This window comes from Lissotriton vulgaris, chromosome 3_1, assembly GCF_964263255.1.
Source record: "Lissotriton vulgaris chromosome 3_1, aLisVul1.2, whole genome shotgun sequence".
Taxonomy (NCBI): Eukaryota; Metazoa; Chordata; class Amphibia; order Caudata; family Salamandridae; genus Lissotriton; species Lissotriton vulgaris.
In genome coordinates, this window is record NC_141689.1 from 1888317855 (window position 1) to 1888337924 (window position 20070).

General features: G+C 45.0%; 1 protein-coding gene across 1 annotated transcript in view; it reads left to right on the plus strand.

The window, feature by feature from the left end:
- The window catches only part of TMEM144 (transmembrane protein 144), a 230710-nt gene that overhangs the window by 79144 nt on the left and 131496 nt on the right, over window positions 1-20070 (plus strand). The window contains exon 5 of the mRNA XM_086962354.1: window positions 11224-11304. Within this exon, the coding sequence (XP_086818480.1) occupies window positions 11224-11304 (81 nt within the window). The remainder of the gene's footprint in view (window positions 1-11223; window positions 11305-20070) is intronic.

A 20070-nucleotide genomic window follows, 5' to 3' on the forward strand; every position in this document is an offset into this window, starting at 1 on the left:
AGGGGGTGTGAGGGTGAGGGTGTGTGAGGGTGAGGGTGTGTGTGAGGGTGAGGGTGTGTGTGAGGGGGTGTGTGAGGGTGAGGGTGTGAGTGAGGGTGAGGGTGTGTGAGGATGTTTGAGGGTGTGTGAGGGGGTGTGAGGTGAGGGGGTGTGAGGTGAGTGGGTTTGAGGGGGAGGGGGAGTGGGGGGGAGTGAGGGTGAGAGGGTGAGGGGGTGTGAGGGTGTGTGAGGGGGAGGGTGTGAGGGTGAGGGCATGTGAGGGTGAGGGGGTGAGGGTGAGGGTGACGGGGTGAGGGTGATGGTGGTGAGGGTATGTGAGGGTGAGGGGGTGTGGGTGTGTGAGGGGGTGAGCGGGTGAGGGTGTGTGAGGGTGTGTGAGGGTGAGGGGGTGTGAGGGTGAGATGGTGTGTGAGGATGAGGGTTTGGGGGTGTAAGAGTGAGGGGGTGTGAGTGAGGGGGTGTGAGTGAGGGGGTGAGAGGGTGAGAGGGTGAGGGGGTGTGAGGGTGAGGGGGTGTGAGGGTGAGGGTGTGTGTGAGGGTGAGGGTGTGTGTGAGGGTGAGGGTGTGTGTGAGGGTGAGAGGGTGTGTGAGGGTGAGAGGGTGGGTGAGGGTGGGTGAGAGTGTAAGTCAGCGAGATCTAAAAACAAACGAGCTATTGCAATGTTTTTCTGTTATATTTTTTTATTTGCAGTGGAATGATCATTTGACCTATTTAAAGAGATAGGAAGGAAAGGGGATGGGAGAGCAAACAGTGAAAATCGGTGGGAGGTACGACTAGTGGTTACACTACTGCCGTTGCGCCGCATTAAACCTGCATCTGTCCCAACACTAACAATGGGTAAATAAAGCAACTGGCTCACCGTCATTATCCCACACAGAACACAAAATCTATTAAAGCAGGCGGAAGATATGAGGTAAATGAGCATGCGCTCAATAGAGACACATTTCATATGCCACATACGTAAAACGTGAACACACAGTTTAGAATGAATAGGATATTAAAAAAAAGGATAGAAATAAACTTTCCTTTAAGCAGCAAAAAGGTGTCAACAGGTAATCTAACGTTATTACACAAAAAGTAGAGCATAAGTAATCCCATACCACATAATGAGGCGTGCACCGCGCTGATCTTAACTAACGGGAATGGATTTGATAAAAACAAATTACCAGCTTTCTCGTCACATCTAAAGTGCCAATGTGGAGGGGGGAGAGGGTAGGGAGGAGGAGACAGCTGCAGGCTAGGAGAGGGAGCGAAGAGCAGCTGCTCGGAACGGGAAGCAATTAACACTGCGCTGTGCAAAAGTAAAGGCGTGTGTGTTAAAGGGCGGTGCTCAGCTCTGCAAAGGGCGTAGATTATGAAAAAATAAAGGCAAGCCTAAAGTGAAAGCTGCACCTTTAATAAAGACTTGATGTTTTAAAAAGTGGATGCAGCGAGCCTTGCATAAAAAAAGGCGCTCAGCCGCTATTAATTCAGTGAAAGCGTGGCATGTTGCGCTTTGAAAAATAAAGACATTGTGGTTTAAAATGGTAAAATAAAAAATGGCGCTGCCGCCATATTTAAAGAGAAAGCGAGACATGCGAGCATTAGCAAATAGAGAGTGCCGCTGTTCATTATTACAAGGAGAATTGCCATTTCCTACTCTGGCCCACGGATGAATCCAAAAGGGTTAATGGTGAGAGCTCCGAGCCCGTGCGCTCTCGGCATTGCTGTGGCGGGGGAGTGCTTTCCTTTCAAGTCTGATGCGGGGGCGGGGGAGCGGCAACCTTTAAAGTCTGATGCCGAGGCACAGACAAATGGTGGTGTGTGATGTGGCTGGCGATAATGTGCACGCGCATAGCGATCCGCAGCTACGTAGACTTTTCTTTTCAGCTTACTATAATCTAGCCTATTTATCCCTGTGGGATATAATAGACGAGACCTAAAAAGGGCCAACTGCCGCTGGGCTTGCTTACTGATGGGGCTGAGTTAACCTTTATAGAGGGGTTGAGCTCGGTGGCTTAGCCAGTGCCGGTCCCAATCTTCAAAATAGCACCCACCATCCTGCTGCTATGAAGCGAACCCTCTGGGAAGTCCTGTTACTGCCTGAAGAGGCCTGTAACTCATTGGGGATCTCATAACAACATGAGACAGACGGAGCAGAGAGACAGGTGGTGAATCCTGTTGCTAAAACTGCTTTTGTGTACTAAACAGAGTTAATACATGAGAACTGAATCACACACAGCAGACTTTGAATCCTTGGGAGTGTGCGGGCAATATTGAAAATATTGTGTGCAATGGAGTTAACTCGCAGCTTGGAGAGTTTTTGAGTTGTCACCCTGCCCCATGTGCTGAGCACATATTCTCAGCTAGTATTGATGCAATTATTGATAACATCAGACTTGGGAGGCAAGCACCAGCAGTTCCTCTTTCCATTCTATTTATTTCCCTGCCACGAAAAGACACCTGAGAACGGACGGTGAGTGCCTGCTCTGCAGCCACACATGAACCGTGGACCTAAGAGGCAGAGTGAGCAACCGGCCTGCCAAACTAGAGGAGAAGGCTGGGGCGCAAATATCGCTCCTTCTGACAGAGCCAGGGGAGGCATTCACGAGTTCCTACACCCTTGCCACACCTGTCTGTTCCTGCAGCTCTTAGACATTGTTGACAGGGCAAGGAGGGTTGGCTCCAGATTGGCTTCAGGGGGCATAGGAGATGTTGAGTGGGCCTTGGGTATTCTGACCACCTTCTTCCCTGAACATGAGGGGCAGTGCACCGCACTGAACTGAAGGGATATAGCTAGCCCTTGGGTGTCAACTATGTACTTGAAGGGCGAGACCAATACAAAATTGACCCCACCCTACAATTGAAGATTCCATATATTCCTACTGGTGCAGATCAACACAGCACTCAATATGGTGCAACCCATGGCGGACAAAAATGGCATGCACCCGCCATCACCAGCTTCAGCAGAACCCCCACTTTAGCCACAACTTTGGCACCAGAAGAGAAAATCACCTTGGACATAATACTATAGGCAGTTATAGACATCAAGTGGCTACCCCTACACACGAGACTCACTGTGACACAAGCCCTCATCACCAGCCAACTGGACTACGACAATGCCCTCTACAAAGAAATCACCGCACATCTTCCTTCGACAATAGAGAACGCTGCAGCCAGATACATCCTCAACCTTCCCTGATGAAGGTTGAGGATGTCATTGTTTCACTTTCATTCACTTCATTTCATGTAAATCCATCGTATGTTTTTGTTAAAGTTTGTTTAGGACAACCACTGATAAATATATGTATAGCACTGTTTTTGCTACAACTAATGGTTTATAAAATATTGAATATACAGGATTAAATCCAAAAATGGTGTGTTTGCTTAGTTTTTAACTGGATATTTGTATTTTCAAAATAATATTACAAATGTCACATGAGATTAATCTGTCCTTAGGACAAACAAAGTAATTTTTCTTCCCAACAGAACCACTGTTGCATATACTAACTTCTTATTTTTTGGCATGGTGCAACAAGTATATGATCTCCCTTTTAGGCAATTTTTAGCCTGAGCGGCATTTATTAAGACGGCAGCTCTCTCATGGGAGGGGTGGGGGGCAGAACCACTGCCTGACGCACTCATGCAGATTTTATGGACACTGGCCAACGGCAAACAATTTATTACGCTAGCCTATAGAGCAATTAGGGCCACAAGATCCAAAATATGGGCCTCTCTGAAAACAAGTTGGGAAGAGGTTGTGGTTCACACACACAGAGGTAGAATGGAATCTGCTCCTGCAATATGTACGTCACATTATGGTAAACACCCATCAATTAAATAATGTCCTACCAAACTTATATAATGCCTGCAAGTTGTGTATCCCCAGGCCTCCCTGGTATATCTTCGATTCGACCAAGTTGAGGGTCCCATTCATCTACATGGTTTGGTCTTGTGGGACCATTGGACACTGGTGGGAGTTCACCAATTGACTATCAGAGTGGACGGGAAAAAAGGGTCTTGGCTCCGGTGACGTAGCTAGGGGGGCGGTGGCGGCGGTCCACCCCAGGCGGCACTATTTTGGGGGCGGCGGCCTTTGTAGTTTATTTCTCACTGACTGTAAATGTTGGCAGGAGCGGCATTCGGAAGCATGGCTTCTCGCTTCCTTCCCAGCATTTCGCTTTAGGCACAAGCTTGGTGCGAGTTTTCTGAATCAAGTGAGTGTTCTTCACAGCAGCTGGGCTCAGTAAATTAATAGATGAATATCTGCTCTCTGCGCTGGAGAGTGCTACAATGTAGCAAATATGCCCGACAGCATATTTCCTGCGGCGCCGCGCTGCTTTAAAACGCACCACCACACTGAGACTGACTAGGGGTGAGACTGACTAGGGGGCCCGGGATTAAATCCGGATGTGACCGCCATAGTGCCTCGTCAAGTCTTGAAGGAAGAGAAAGTGAGGTTGGTCAGATTCGGCGCAGAACTTATATCTGAGTCTGAGTCAAGTGACAGTCCTCGGTGCGCTGCTGACTGTCTGCGCAATAGAATACATTTATGAAAACCCCCGGCGCTGCTGGAAGGGCGGCCAGATCAAGACCAGTGTCAATGAGGGATTAGTTTCTGTCACAGAGACACTCACGGCGGCCACGCATCAGAGGCATCAACATCGTGGTGATGATGACCGCGGGCACACAGTGGTGCTGCCGGGCGGGGGACGAGTCTGTGACTGGTGAGAAGACTGGCGAGTGCATCATGCAGTGTGCTGTAGCTGTGCGGCCACCATTCGAATCCCTTTGCGGCATACTGCGGCCGCCGGACGGGCCAGGAGGAACCATTAGACAGTCTGAACAATTCATTAAAATGTGTGTTACTTTAGCCAATGCTTGCAGCGTGCAGAGCCATTACTGACTTTGCTGTACACAGTTTATTATAACTTGTGTCAGCGCCGCACGCACAGTGTCTGATCTGATAACTGAATTTCACAGTCAGACAACATTGGGCTGGTGCTAGTAACTTGCTCCAAGTCTCTTATTTATAAGCCATTCTTTGCGGTTTTTATTTTATGTTTCACAGACGCACGTTTTAAACATGCTAATTGTGACATACTGAACAGTGCAGGTGCCATCAGCATGTTGCACTGATACTAGTGAAGCATTGTGCACTACATGCGTTAGTGGTGTGCTTTCCATACACAGGTGCTTTACTGCACTCTGCAGACACCAGCATGGTGCTGCGGGGTGTCAGTAACAATAGTAGCTCATTCTAGTTATATACTTTATGGATGCTAGTGACATACCGGGCCTGGCTTCATTTCACACAGACAACATTGGGCTGGCTGGAATGAGCTCTGCACCAGATACCCAACGTTGCAGGCTATCAGCAGTCTGTGTGGCGCACTCTGACTCCTCTGCCCCAGGGTCAAGAGAGCCTCTCCCTGTAGCACCACTGAGGCCACTAACTTGGGAAAAACTGGACTAATGTCTGCCTTGCGGCTGGTCGCCTTGCGACTGCCCTGTGCCCCGAGAGAGAGACCCTTCCGGTGCCCCTGTCTTGCTATGGACGCCAGCAGCACTGAATTGAGACAACACAGAGAGCAGCACTGGAGCCGTTCTGGCACGTTCAGCGTTTCCCACTGTCTGGTAAGGTTGCTAAATACTGCCATACTGGTCATTTGTTCATGTTGAGTTAAAGCTTAAGCATGACAAAATTACAAAAAAAGCATTGTCTTCATATAGTTTAGACATTTAACAATGGACTTTGTCTTTATTTACTTTAATTATGTGACAAACTTCGCAGCTTCAGAACACTGCAAAGTATGCACTGATGAGGGGAAAAATCTCTGCTTTTTGTAAGACCCCGAGTCAGGACAAAACAATACTGATCATGCCAATAAAAACAACAGATTGGTGGTAACCCTATAGTGACTGGTACCGTAGGAGCTACCTGGGATCTACTGCAGTAACAGTGAGCAATAGTGAAGGCAATAATCCAGTCAGGCCAGTCCAACCCTGGTCAGGCTCACGTTCTTCTTAATGGCAGGAGGGTGAATGTGCAGACTCAGAAGCATTTGCTGCTGCATTTGGGCCAGTCCAAGCCTGGTTGGAGATTCTTATTATTGTGGTGGGTAGAAGGCTTTAAATTACATTTTTGTCAGAGGGTGGCTCTGAGTGTCACTTAACACCAAGTGCGATAATGTGGCCCATCCATAGCTGCTTCCTGATGTGTTTCATGTGATTTGTAACACTGTGAAACCTGATTTGTTAATCCTAAACACTTTGCATGCTGAGGTTAATAATTTTCTAATTTCCTATAAGAATGAATGCACATACAATATCCACAGTACAAAATGCACCTAGTTATGAAAACCATATGTGTTGTGATCAATAAGAAGTGCTCTGCAGCAGTTCAAATACCTTTTTCGAGTTTCTCACAGCTCAAAAGGGTATAATTTGTAATGTTTATCCATTTCCATGGACTTCATTGTTTGGTTTTGCACGCAAGAAATTGTCACTCATAGTAGTTGCAATGTCACTCATAATTTCATTGCAATTTAAAAAATGTCACACATAGCAATCTGAAACCTTGGCAGCTATGCTGACGTGGCTGCCACACAGTGACACACTTGCTGGGATAGGGGAGCAGTTGAGACTCGGACCGATGTGTGTGAAGAAGGGGACACATTGCTTTGGGTGTGTTGAATGCTGTGGAGAGCAGGATTTGAGTGTGGCTGGGCACACACGGAATTGTTCTGTGTGGGTGGTAGGGTGGGACATAGGTCATTTGGCACATGGCTCGGGGTGGTGAGAGATGGGCCCAGAGTGTGGCGGGGTGTGGGAAGCCCTGGCACGGATCTCGATTGCCTCGGGCCTATATCGTGGATTCATTGGAGTCAGCTGACTCGCGGACTCCGGCAGCTGCGGTGAGCATGTGCGTAATGGCATGGTTGCTGAGCGGGCCTCAGGACGTGCATGCCGATCAGTCAGGCAGGCTGACGGATATGTTTGGAGGTATTAGGAAGAATCACACCCGTATGGTTGGGCGCGTGGCCTCGGGGTGCTCTGCAGCTGCGAGTTCAGATGGTTGACACTTGCTTGCACTGGTTGGTGGACCGGTGTGGAGCTGGCATTTCAGTGATACATGGAAGAAATATTTGTGCCCGTGGATTGACAGTGGGGCGAGATTCGAAATTCGAGTCGATACTTGGCCTCGCACGGTCATGGGGCTGCGGATGCCATGGGCGGCAGTCTGTTGGATGGCCCCAGGCGCCACAGGCTCTAGCTACGCCTCTGCTTGGCTCCCCAGAAATCTGTCTGCTTGGGCTTCTGAAAAGTTCTAAAACTAGAAAATCTACCACCTAGTTCATAGAATTAGCTATGGCTCTCTTCAAATGCCAAATAACTACGAATTTGAGACCCTCATATGCTGAAATCTGTCTGCTTGGGCTTCTGAAAAGTTCTAAAACTAGAAAATCTACCACCTAGTTCATAGAATTAGCTATGGCTCTCTTCAAATGCCAAATAACTACGAATTTGAGACCCTCATATGCTCCTACTTATGACGCTGGAGGATGGACCTAAATAAATATGTCAAGCTTAGCTTGATAGGAATTCTCACTTGACTGGAGGACTATCCAGGTCTAGGGTGATGCTCGGTTGGGAACTGCTCCTCTGGATTGTTTGCCCCCAAATCTGAATACAAGCCACTCTAAAGGGTAGACTGGGACTGTAAAGCTAAAGGATAACTGTAGATTGTTCCTGTTTGATGGGCTTGACATTCCACAGCTGTCCACTCCACCAGAGCTTTAGAGTGGCTTATATTCAGACCTTGTAGTTTGCCCTATGCTTCACAAAGTATTGTAATATGTTGACCCTGCAGCTGGATGAAATGGTAGTAGTGCCTCAGGTGGAGGGAATGGTGACCTGTAATTTGTTCTCGAATCTTTAAATGAGCATTGGAACACTCTTCCATTGTAACATAGGCTCGTTTTGGTGAAGACGAGCCAAGCATATTGTTCAATATTTAGGTCTCATTTTTGTATTGTAATTTGGAGCGCCTTAAGAAAATGATTTTTTTTTAAAGCAACTGGGAAAAAAAGGAAAGGTAAAGTGTCTGTATGTACTGATGACATTTGAAACGTGTTCTCAGACAGTAAATGTCTCACTTCCCTCAAAGCTGTCCAATTGTGGGGGCATGATGGTAGTCACCTTGAGGAGGGAAGCTGACATGACTTGCTTTGCCTTCTCTAAATCATTCGTCTTGTGATTATAGATTTGGGTTCGGATATGGTTGCGGAATAGGGGGTAAACTAATCGTGCACTGAGATCCTGATTGCAGCCACTTTACTTTGACTCGGAGTAGTCAGCTGTCAGACAGCAGGGACTCCGCAGTGTGGCAGCCTCCTGTCACTGCCCTTCCCAGCAATGCAGAACTCTTGAACCAAGGAGATGTAGTCACCAAATACCTGTAGGCCAGCAACAGAACCGAAAAACTACATCTTGCCAACAGACCTCTGGGTTAGATGGCAATTACATGCCACATTCTGCCAGTAAGATGTCCATAAATTCCAGTACCATTCAACAATATTACGTTAATTTCACAGTATGAAATGTGTTATGCCAACTCTGCATGCTTTAGAGAACGCAAAAGCACTGTACATGGGTATGCCTTTAGGGAGAGCCATGTACTGTAACTTCGGTGATGGGCTAATGAGGCAAATCGGTGTGGAGGAGCAAACATAGAATAGGCAGAGACAGGATATGGTTTGGAGCCTCTTGTTTTGGAGAATTCCAGATGATCTCATCTGGGCTTTGTCATCCCTGAGCCGTCTCCTCCCTTCGTTGCCTTCCTCTGTATCTCAGGTGTTTACTTGTTCGTCTACAAGCACCCTCTTGCGTAGCCAACCCCATTCTGCTCTTCCTACTGCTGAAAATTCCAGAGTCAAAAGGTCTTCTCCCTAAAGTCCCAAAACAAAAATACCCTTCAGCAAATGCCTACGCATGGAGAGAGCTCTCTTACATCTCAGAAGTTGCTCGATATGGCAACTAAAAGCGCTGTAAACCGCTTGTAAATGAAGTTTCACAGCAAATATATACAAAGACATATTAAGTCCTTTTCGGTCCCCAGCACTGTTGAAGCTTAGTGTCTGATCTACCCATCTATTATGTACAGCTATCGACCCCATATGATGTATTACACTCCTTTTGCTTGTCTTATGATCTACCTTTAACGACACCCTATCTGCATTGCTCGTTTCTATAAGCGGCTCAGGAGGTCCTATGTGCACACAGTTGTAATCTCCATTCCCAGGTCCTACTGGAGACATTGTGATATGCAGACATTTGAAGAGCCAGAGAGTGAAGTGGAATTGTTCAATCATCCAACAATCTTCCTGTTTTGGTTGTTTCTCCAAATAACCTGCATAACACAAGGAATGACATTTGAAAAGTCCCTGTACTATCCTCGAAGCGGCTGGGGGGAGGGGGGACACGTCCTCCAAATATTATGATTATTATAATTATTATGCTTTATATAGTGCTGCATGTTGATATGTAGAAACACTGATTTATGCAGATTTGGGCAGTATGAGTGTAGACAAATACAATGAAGATTTACGTTTCTCAAGCTCAGTCCTCAAAACGACTTCACTTGAATGTATTCTTAAATAATTCTGTTTTTATGAGTTGTTTTCTTTTATAGTTGAGGTTATGTCCTGTCTACCAAATTGGACTGTGGAATTCCTATAGTTTCAGCTTCTGAAACCCAACTATTGGGGGTGAAGATGTTGCAATAGACAATAGGAGAGCCCTAGCAGAGGTGTAGTGAAGTGGCAGTCTTTGTAGATATCCACTGCATTTTCACATCCTTCGGAAATTGACTCCTTATTACATCTCAACCTCAACATGAGATTTGGCATATCAAGCCTAATCATTCAGAGAAGAATTAATCTGAAGAGAGAAGGAGACCGAACTATCCACTGAGTTCTCAACTTTCAAACATCCTGAGCACAATCTTAAGGAATCATCCAAAAGAAACCCAGAGATGAACATTTTCAAAGAGGTATTTACCTCCCTCCTTGATGTCACTGAAACTTTCACTGCCTCCACTGAAGTTTAACATCAGAGTGTCTCCTAATCGAGGAAATAAGGCCTCCATGTGAGACATTCCGAATGCATACTGAGAATTCTCACGTCAATTAATATTTGGTGCGAGGTGGGTGTAATAAGGGGCGCCGTTATCTGTAGTGTAGTGCAGATGATCCTGATGCTGAGTCACTAGGCCAAGCAGTAGAAGGGGCCACTGCCAGCCCTTCATGAGCTGCAGTTCAGCCAAAAGGCCAGCCCACCAGAATTTGTATTGCAAGTGCCTGATTCAGGTATGGCTTTGTGTTTACATTCTCCTGGAGGTGTTGGGATGTGGGAGTTCGAAGGCATTGGGTAGAGCAACACGGAGGTCAGTCAGGTACTGACCTAACCCAATCGGAGACTACGGCTGTATATATGGGCAGGTTGCTGTTCATCATGAGGTGAGCTCCTTGGGAGCTTGATGACCAAAGCAGTCATCATGTAATTAGAAAGCAGGCCACTTAAAAATAATTATATGTCCTGTCACGTTAAAAGTACCTGTATTGGACTGGGTGATGAGAGAGGAACAGGTCAGTTAACAGTGAGAGTTTTTAATATTGATTGCATCATAGACTGTAGTAATAATTACCTTTCTCAATAAGTGAGGTTTAAACGCACAGGAACTGACCAGTATATCAATATCAATACAGTGCTTAATATCAGCAGCAAAGGTTGAGCCCCAAATAATACAAACAATACAGGGCAGATTTGTCAGTTGTGGAAACTAAGTGCCCTGTAGGCCACGATACCCACTGATTTCCAATTATTTGTAATAATGCCGCCCCATGGGCAGCAAAATACAGTTTCCTTGATTGTGTTGGGACCCAAGGCAGTTTTACTATGCCTCTGTTTGGAATGTGACTAACCAGCACTATACAAAGCATTTAAATGTAAAACATCGATAACTTCCTACATGTATTGCCTATTTTACAGCACTAATGTATACTTTGACATTCTGATGTAGTAGTAGCTTTTTTATTAGCCTTGCCTTGTATTATTTGTATGTGCTGTAAGCATTTTTAATGAAATCTAGCAAAGGCAAAGCTACCTAATGCGATGAAACCTTGATTCTTCCTTAATAAAGTGTTGCATGAAATGTTAAAACACGTGTTTTAATCTTCCAGGTTTGGCATGTTTGGCATAGATGCTGAAGTGGTAGCAAAGCCGTATCTAAATTATATTGGAGCTGCACTTTGTTTCCTAAGGTAAGAATGTTATGGTTTTTGTAGTATGCTTGTTTATTTTACTTGGCCTTCTATTTTGTGTTTTCTTAAGGATTGTCTTATGGTACCCCTTTCAGTGAAAAAAATATATTTAAAGTTCAGTTATATTTGCAAAACCTGAAAAACACTGAAATTCGCTCCTTATGGTTGTGTAAATTAACCATAACTCACACCCCATCAGGTGCTGATTATGGCCTTATGTATGACAGCACAAGCATAAGTTTACTGGACCAAATGGGTCCCCTTTGTGGCTATCATAAAATATGTAATCCCAGAAGAATACTTACAAACTTAACATTAAAATACTCCGGAGTTGATTTATACTCAATAGCATACAATAATGCCCTCTACTTTCCAATGTCTTTGCTATTTTGGATCAAAATTGTGACGTGGCATTAGTTTTTATAACATTTTGAATGCTCTATACTCCAAAAAAGTATGAATGTGCTGCTCCTAAATCAGATGAAGTATTTCTAATCTACATGAACGCTACAAAAAAGAATGGGTACAGACTCCAAGTAGTAAGCCTTATTAGAGCTTGACAGATGCTTGATGAACAGCTGCCAAAATCTGTGGTTGTCCCATCTGCCCTACTCAGACTGTATAGAGCCTTTATGGACTCTAGGTATGGCAGATGTGGTTTGGTGGTTGTCCTTCAACGGTTGAACTTTAAAAAAGGCTCTCTGTCTCAATCTGCATAGATATGATCAAATCAATCTATCCCTAACCTAATGTAATTGCCTCCTATTGGAATAATGCATATATTTCTCAATTCTAAGTCTACGTTACGAATCCTAGGGAAAAAGTCCCAAACCCCTGTGTACGGCTTGAGCATCAGATCCAGTAATGCAAATTTGATTTGTCTTCCCAATTGCAATAGGAAAAAAACATAATCTGGAAGCCATCAGAGCATATAACAAATCTTCTAAATACATTTATGTTTATGTTTAGGTGATTTGTATTGCGCGCAAATACCCAGAGGTGTCTTGGCGCATGAGGACTATGTATCTGGACATGGAAACGCCGGAGCGGACTTGTTGATTTAGCTTTTGCCCATTTGGAGTCCATCAGGCATTCCACTGCTTTCAAGGCTATAAAATAATCCACTCTGTGCCAATCATGTTGGTAGACTTGGTTGGGCAGTTGAATCGCAGGTATTTAGCTACAGCTTTCTCATCTTTGGTTGGTTCACCAACTTCCTGGCTCCGTTTCTTCTGTCTTATGGTTGATTATTTATAGGATGCTCAAATAAGGGAGCCCTGGGTATGAGTAGAGCAGTGTACAAAGTAAGTGCTTGCAAATAGAAATGATTTTCATCGTTATGATTTTCATCGTTTGTGCTTATGGGGAAAGTCATCAAAAATTGTTTCTTCTAAATGAGATGTTCTTTGAAGAGGATGGTCTGCAGCTCCTTCATGAATCGAAGGAGCAAAGTTATCCATTTGATCTCTGTTTGGATTCTATCAATCCTCTGGTGCAAAACAAGATCAGGGTCTTGTCTTTTCCTTCTTATGTTTATTTACTTGTCTGGCATTTTTTTGGTTGTGCATGCTCATTTTGGGACTGGAGTTAATGGTCTTGTCTGTGCAGTGAAGTGGTGTGTTGAAGTTGAACTGCTTTGCCAACGAGGTAGGCGTTCTTCAAGGATATCTAATCATGGAGCGGTAACACATTTAAGTACTGTAATGCAGAGATAGTCCTGTCAGTTTTTTTCAGACTCTTTAGGAATTGGTCTGTTTCATTGTAAACCCTGTTTATTGAAATCTGGTGCATATCCGGGAAGCCTTTGAGCTGGATGCTGCTGCTGTCCAAGTTTGAGTTGACTATAGCCATAACAGGTGTCGTCTAGGAGATGTGAGTTGATGTTGTGGACAGGTAAAAGCTGGTGCCAAGCCACTTGAATCTTCTTAGCAATGCCTGCTTTTGAAGTGGAAGGGGCTCTCGATGTTCTTATGTCTGTTTACAGGTGGGAGGGTGTCATGAATTTGTCAGAGTTCATTACAGTGAGCTATGCTTGTAGTTTAGTTATTAGATCGTCATTAATAATAATAAAACACTCTGTTTGCATTGGGTTTAGCTTCACATAAGCCTTCACCAAGCAAGCATGGATATTGGAGAAGCAAAAACGTTGTGTGTCATTGGCACTCTGAGGAAGCATGTTGACCACAGGTTCCATTGAAATGTTTTAGAGGAGTGAGATGCCCAGGACATATTGTTTGGGGTCAAGGACAACAAGTATTCAGGTTTATTTTGTCCTTTGGACAAGAAGGCCCAACCACCTGTAGCACAAACGTTTGGCTGTCAATTTATAGAACCACTTTATAGAGCAGGGAAAGGAAATGTCTGCAGTTGAGGTAATAGTTGTGTCTATTGGTTAATGCTGTTCAAACTTGTATTTCAGATTATTTAATGCCAAGCCCTTATTATTAGGGTGGGTGCTCTAAATAAATGTTGTAAGCTTAGACTGTACTACTGACAGTAGTTCCAGTTAAAAATTGTGTACACAAATTTGAAAGGTTTAACAAACTGCATCTCCATATAACGCTCCAAATATTTTCTCTGATTACATGTAAATATTAATATTAATCAAGGTAGGGAGGAGGACTTTTTGTCCATTTAGTTCCCCAGTTCAATATTCCACATAATCAAAAGAGAATGGACACTTGTAACTACGTTACAGTAGATTGATTGGATCACCCTCATAAACGCTATGTATACTTTGCTGTTTATATCGTTTTTCCGCCCCACATACGCGTTAAGGCATTATCATTGGGTGTCCCAAATTTGTGCTGTATGCCAGCCTCAAGCCTGACGCAACCTCTGGTGTAGCATAGTAGTGTCCAGAGATATGTATATACCCCCGAGAGGAGAAAGTTAAATTTACATAAAACAAGCTTTCACCTGGTTTGAACTTTAATTATCAGGAAGAAAATGTTGTTGTTAAAAACAAAGGGTATAATCGTAGATCGTGTTACTGGATCTTATTATATCACTTTAGACAACATGTTTCTGCCCCACCTAGCCCAGCCAGGTCTAAGGGGCATTCGTCAGAACAAACAAACAAAATTAAAAATATTTCACACAATTTGTGCGGTATATAGTGTTTTTTTGTTGCCACTCTGTTTCTTAGTAGGTATGATGCACCTGTACTCAAGAGAAACATAAGAAAGTATGGGGGTACACATTCAGCACTTATCAGTAACTCTCTGTTTGAGGTATACACAAATATGCATCATTCTCGCATCAGTTAAGGATTCATAAGAACAGTCCATATGAAGACCGTCATGTTTAGCTAAATACGGAGGTAACATTAGAGATAATTTGGTGACATTGTTGATCAATACTTCTCATCTATGGAGATAATGATTGTATTATATCCCCATGTTCTGTTTCATTATTAATCACAATAATTTGGTTATCAATTATGATTAGGTCTCATGAATTCATAATTACAAACACGCTGTTCAAAACTTAGTATTAACTATTAGTTTTTTGCTTCGTTATTAAAAACTTACCCGAATCGCGTTGTGCTCTATTGGGAACTGAAATCGGAAACACTCACTGATCCCCTCCCAGCGGCCTCAGCCAATCGACCAGAGCGGGGCTGAGCATAGAGGCGGGGTCAGGCTTTAAATTTGGGTGCAGCGGGAGGTGCGAGCAATTGTATGCTTGCTGCCGCGCGGACCACTTAGCTAGTGCTATTGAAATTTTACTCTCTGTTATAATAATTGTTTTTAAAAACTTACCTGAATCGCGTTGTGCTCTATTAAGAACTGAAATCGGAAACACTCACTGATCCCCTCCCAGCAGCCTCAGCCAACCGGCCAGAGCGGGCGGAGCATAGAGGCGGGGTCAGGGCATATATGCATACCAACACGCGGAAGCGCAGCAGACGCGCGCAGCGGGCGCGCCAAAGGCAAGCCCGTCTGTGCCGGTCCGTGCCTGCCCGGGCCCAGGGGCCATAAACCCTGGCCAAACCACTGTATATTCTTCGGCTGAACTTAGATTGCTGGAGCAACCTAAAATTCTGCTACCTCATGAAGTAATTGATCGCATCACGGATCATGGTATCTCTTACGATCAAGTGGGCCTTCTTATCTCCTTGCCAGAGGCGCCTTCTAACTTACCCACTGATCACCCAACTAGAACTAACTCGACCTCTCTTCGGGTTCTGTACCTTAACACCCGTTCCTTGGTGAGGCACCAACTTGATATTTTTATACTGTTGGTATCTGCCAAACCGGATGTTCTTCGGCTCTCCGAGACTTGGCTCACATCCAACTCCACTCCAGATATTTTAGCAGCACTCCCTTCTGATTTTTAGGTCTCGCATATCCTATTCCGCAAGGAATGGATAGTCGAGAATTATAGGAGGCAAAAAAGTTCTCAAACCATCGGGCGGATTTCAAACAGTTCACGTGAACACAAGCACGCGCATTTCCCCACATCAAAGCCATCAGCCTCCCTCCCACAGGCTTCCCCAGCGTGCGCAGTGCGTACTGGCCTCAATTTTCCTCCCCCCTAATTGCTTTCACTTTCACGGCCACTTCAAAGGGATCCTTTCCCGGACGCTTTTTTTTTCTTTCGGTTTTATAACGTGCATATGGCGGCCGCGCAACTTTATTATCGTGCTCACGGCCAAAATGCTTTTCTTTTTGAATGTATTTTGTTTTTATAAAGAGTGGAATGCCAAGCTTAGTATTCATGGTGGCTGCACACCTATATCTTCCCTTCTACCCCAGCCACGGCTGATACTGAGGCGGGCACAGCGAGGCATACGAACTTCTCCAGCTGCCTGTTCTACCATTTGCAATGGCCCGATAGCGACACATGATTCATTCCCAGCAACCATGTGACCATTGTTTACAAGGTTGCTGGGAGCGATGCCGCCGGCATTGATTGAAAGTGTGGAGGGCTGCTGGGGGCCTGAGCAGCTGCTAAGCATGCTGCTAGACGAGGGAGCCGCGGGGCAGGGATGGCACAGGGAGGCATCGGCAGCCAGGCCAGCTTCAGGGTGCAAGTAATCCACGTTTCAACATGATTTACAATTGTTATACTTATTCTTTGTGCAGTTTCTTTTCCTAAATTACCTTTCTTTATTACAATTGAAATGTAGCCTTTGTTGTTGGCCAGGACGTTTGTGACCTATTACTGCTTGCTGTAGCTGTTTTTAAATGTCTGCCTCTAAGCTGAAGTTTCTCCTCGTACAGTGAAGGTTTTGCACTGCCAATGCATCCTCTTCCGTTAGGCCAAAGAAGGGCAGCAGCTGCTAAGCATGCTGCTAGACGAGGGAGCCGCGGGGCAGGGATGGCACAGGGAGGCATCGGCAGCCAGGCCAGCTTCAGGGTGCAAGTAATCCACGTTTCAACATGATTTACAATTGTTATACTTATTCTTTGTGCAGTTTCTTTTCCTAAATTACCTTTCTTTATTACAATTGAAATGTAGCCTTTGTTGTTGGCCAGGACTTTTGTGACCTATTACTGCTTGCTGTAGCTGTTTTTAAATGTCTGCCTCTAAGCTGAAGTTTCTCCTCGTACAGTGAAGGTTTTGCACTGCCAATGCATCCTCTTCCCTTAGGCCAAAGAAGGGCAGCAGCTGCTCTGTGATGACTCACTCTTTTATGCACTACTAAGCCTCTCCAGCATGTGAAATTTCCTGCTGGTGCTACCCCCTAATTACATTTTCATTCTTGTTTGCTTTTCCTTAAACCTGGCCTCTTACACACCACTGTCCCTAAGTGGATGTGCCCCTGGTCTCACTCCTTTGCCTTGTGATTCCAAATTTGTTTAACTCTCTTTCAAACTAGATTGAGCCTTTGCAGCAACCATTTATTCTTCTTATTGTTTTCCTATTGTTTTCCATTAATTGTTTCTTCAGGCCTTGCCAGTCAGTGATTTACTCCGATTTATTGCCTGAATCGGTAAACCGTGGATAGTCTGATATAATTGGAATTTATCTGTCTGTGTGTCTTCATTACCCTATCATTTTTGCTTATCCAGAAACCCCATTAGCTTCACAAATTGGCTCTGGTATTCCTTTATTTCATACTTGAGGTACGTCTCCTTCATAACTGGACCCAACACCAATAGTTCCCACACCCCCGAATACTTTCACTCATGCCTTCTTTCTCATTTTATAGGGTTGCTAATTTTAAAATGTTGTTAGCACCATCCTGATAATGACCCCCTATAAATGATAATGTTGGGATCAACACATCAACATCTTAATTTGGACTGTTTTAACTTCCACCTGTTTATTTCATCTGGAGGCATATAACTGAATTGGGAATCCATTATATGCCCTTGTAGTCACTTTGGCTGCCGCTGCTCTTTTAAATGAGCTGCACTTGTATTACAATAGCACTATTTCTTGCACATTTGACTCACGCCATGACTGTGACTGAGTAACACATTATAGATCATATGCGCCAAACTTTTTTCACCCAGAATAATTAAACAGCCTGCTACTTGTTTCCCTTGTTTTTCTGCCCTTCTGCCCTCTGTTAGACTCGTTTTGTGTGCCCTTCTGCCCTCCGTTATTCCCTTGTTTTTCTGCCTTTCTGCCCCCTGTTAGACTTGTTTTTTGTGCCCTTCTGACCTCTGTTAGACTCGTTTTTCTGCTCTTCTGCCCTCTGTTAGACTCGTTTTTTGTGCCCTTTTGCCCTCTGTTAGACTCGTTTTTCCCTTGTTTTTCTGCCCTTCTGCCCTTTGTTAAACTGCTTTTTGTGCCTTTCTGCCCTCTGCATCACCACATCATCACTCAGCGCTACCCCAGCATCACTCAGCACCACCACATTATCACTCCGCACCACCACAGCACCACTCAGCACCACCACAGCATCACCAAAGCATCACTCAGCACCACCAAAGCATCACTCAGCACCACCACAGCACCACTCAGCACCACCACAGCACCACTCAGTGCCACCACAGCATCACTCAGCACCACCACATTATCACTCAGCACAACCACAGCATCACTCAGCACCACCACAGCATCACTCAGCACCACCACAGCATCACTCAGGCCCACCACAGCACCACTCAGCGCCACCACAGCACCACTCAGTGCCACCACAGCATCACTCAGCACCACCACAGTATCACTCATCACCCCTCAGCACCACCACAGCATCACTCAGCGCCACCACAGCATCACTCAGCACCACCACAGCATCACTCAGCACCACCACATTATCACTCAGCACCCCTCAGCACCACCACAGCATCACTCTGCACCACCACATTATCACTCAGCACCCCTCAGTACCACCACAGCATCACTCAGCACCACTCAGCGCCACCACAGCATCACTCAGTGCCACCACAGCATCACTCAGCAGCACCACGGCACCACTCAGCGCCACCACGGCATCCCTCAGCGCCACCACTGCATCCCTCAGCGCCACCACGGCATCCCTCAGCACCACCACAGCACCACTCAGCACCACCACAGCACCACTCAGCACTACCACAGCATCACTCAGCACCACCACAGCATCACAGCATCACTCAGCACCACGACAGCATCACTCAGCACCACGACAGCATCACTCAGCACCACGACAGCATCACTCAGCACCACCACAGCATCACTCAGCACCACCACAGCATCACTCAGCACCACCCCAGCATCACTCAGCACCATCCCAGTATCACTCAGCACCACCACAACACCACTCAGCATCACCACAGCACCTCTCAGCACCACCACAGCACCACTCAGCGCCACCTCAGCATCAATCTGCGCAACCATTCATCAACAACTGGTTCAAATATGTTCCCTCAATGTTTCAAGCTTTATTACAAATGTCACAAAAAGATGTGAATATTTCACGTCTGTTCTTGGATTTTCGTCACAATAAAATAAACTGAACATAATCTTCACAAAAGTTATATACAAAAGTTTAAGCTATTGCCATTATAAATTAAAATCACTTTTATTTAAGTATTAATTATTTAAAAAAATTAAAAGCCATTGTAATTTGTAATATCAATACATCTAAGTCACGTAAATACAAAACATGTTGCATTACAAATGCTATAGGTGTCACCTTTGCGAAAGTTATAACTATTGGCATTGTAAATGCCAAAGCTATTAATTTAGCTATTTTCAAAACCAACACATAAATAAAAAAAATTGTCATTTAGAAGACCAATAGCTCAAACTTTCCTAATGCGAGAACTATTGCATTGCAAATGCTTGTTACATTCTATCAGCTAACCGGCCTGCAGGGAAGACGGGAGGGGGAGTTGCCGCTATTATACATAAAAGTCATAAGTTTACCACGTTGACCTCTCATACTCTTCCAGAAGTCGAAAACATTGTTATCAATCTCGACACTAATTCGGGATCGCTGGCTTTGGTGTTTATCTACCGCCCTCCCCAGCCTATGCCCACTTTCCCTCTCTCCCTTAGTGAACAGATGGCAAACCTCGTCATGAACCATACTAGAGTCATGCTTATCGGGGACTTGAATTATTGGTTCAATGACGAAGGTGGGTGGCCTCAGTCGGCAGAACTCTCCGAACTGCTTTCTAATATTAACTTGGCCCAACATATTACGGCTCCTACGCACATTAAGGGTCACATCCTGGACCAAATTTGGTCGCATAACATAGAACTGTTGCCACCTCTTATTTCCCCGTGTATATGGTCCGGCCACCACTTAATTGAATTCACAGCCACCTTTAAAGGTAGGGTAAAGATTCCGAAGGTAGCTGGAGGCCTGACCAGAAAGTGGAG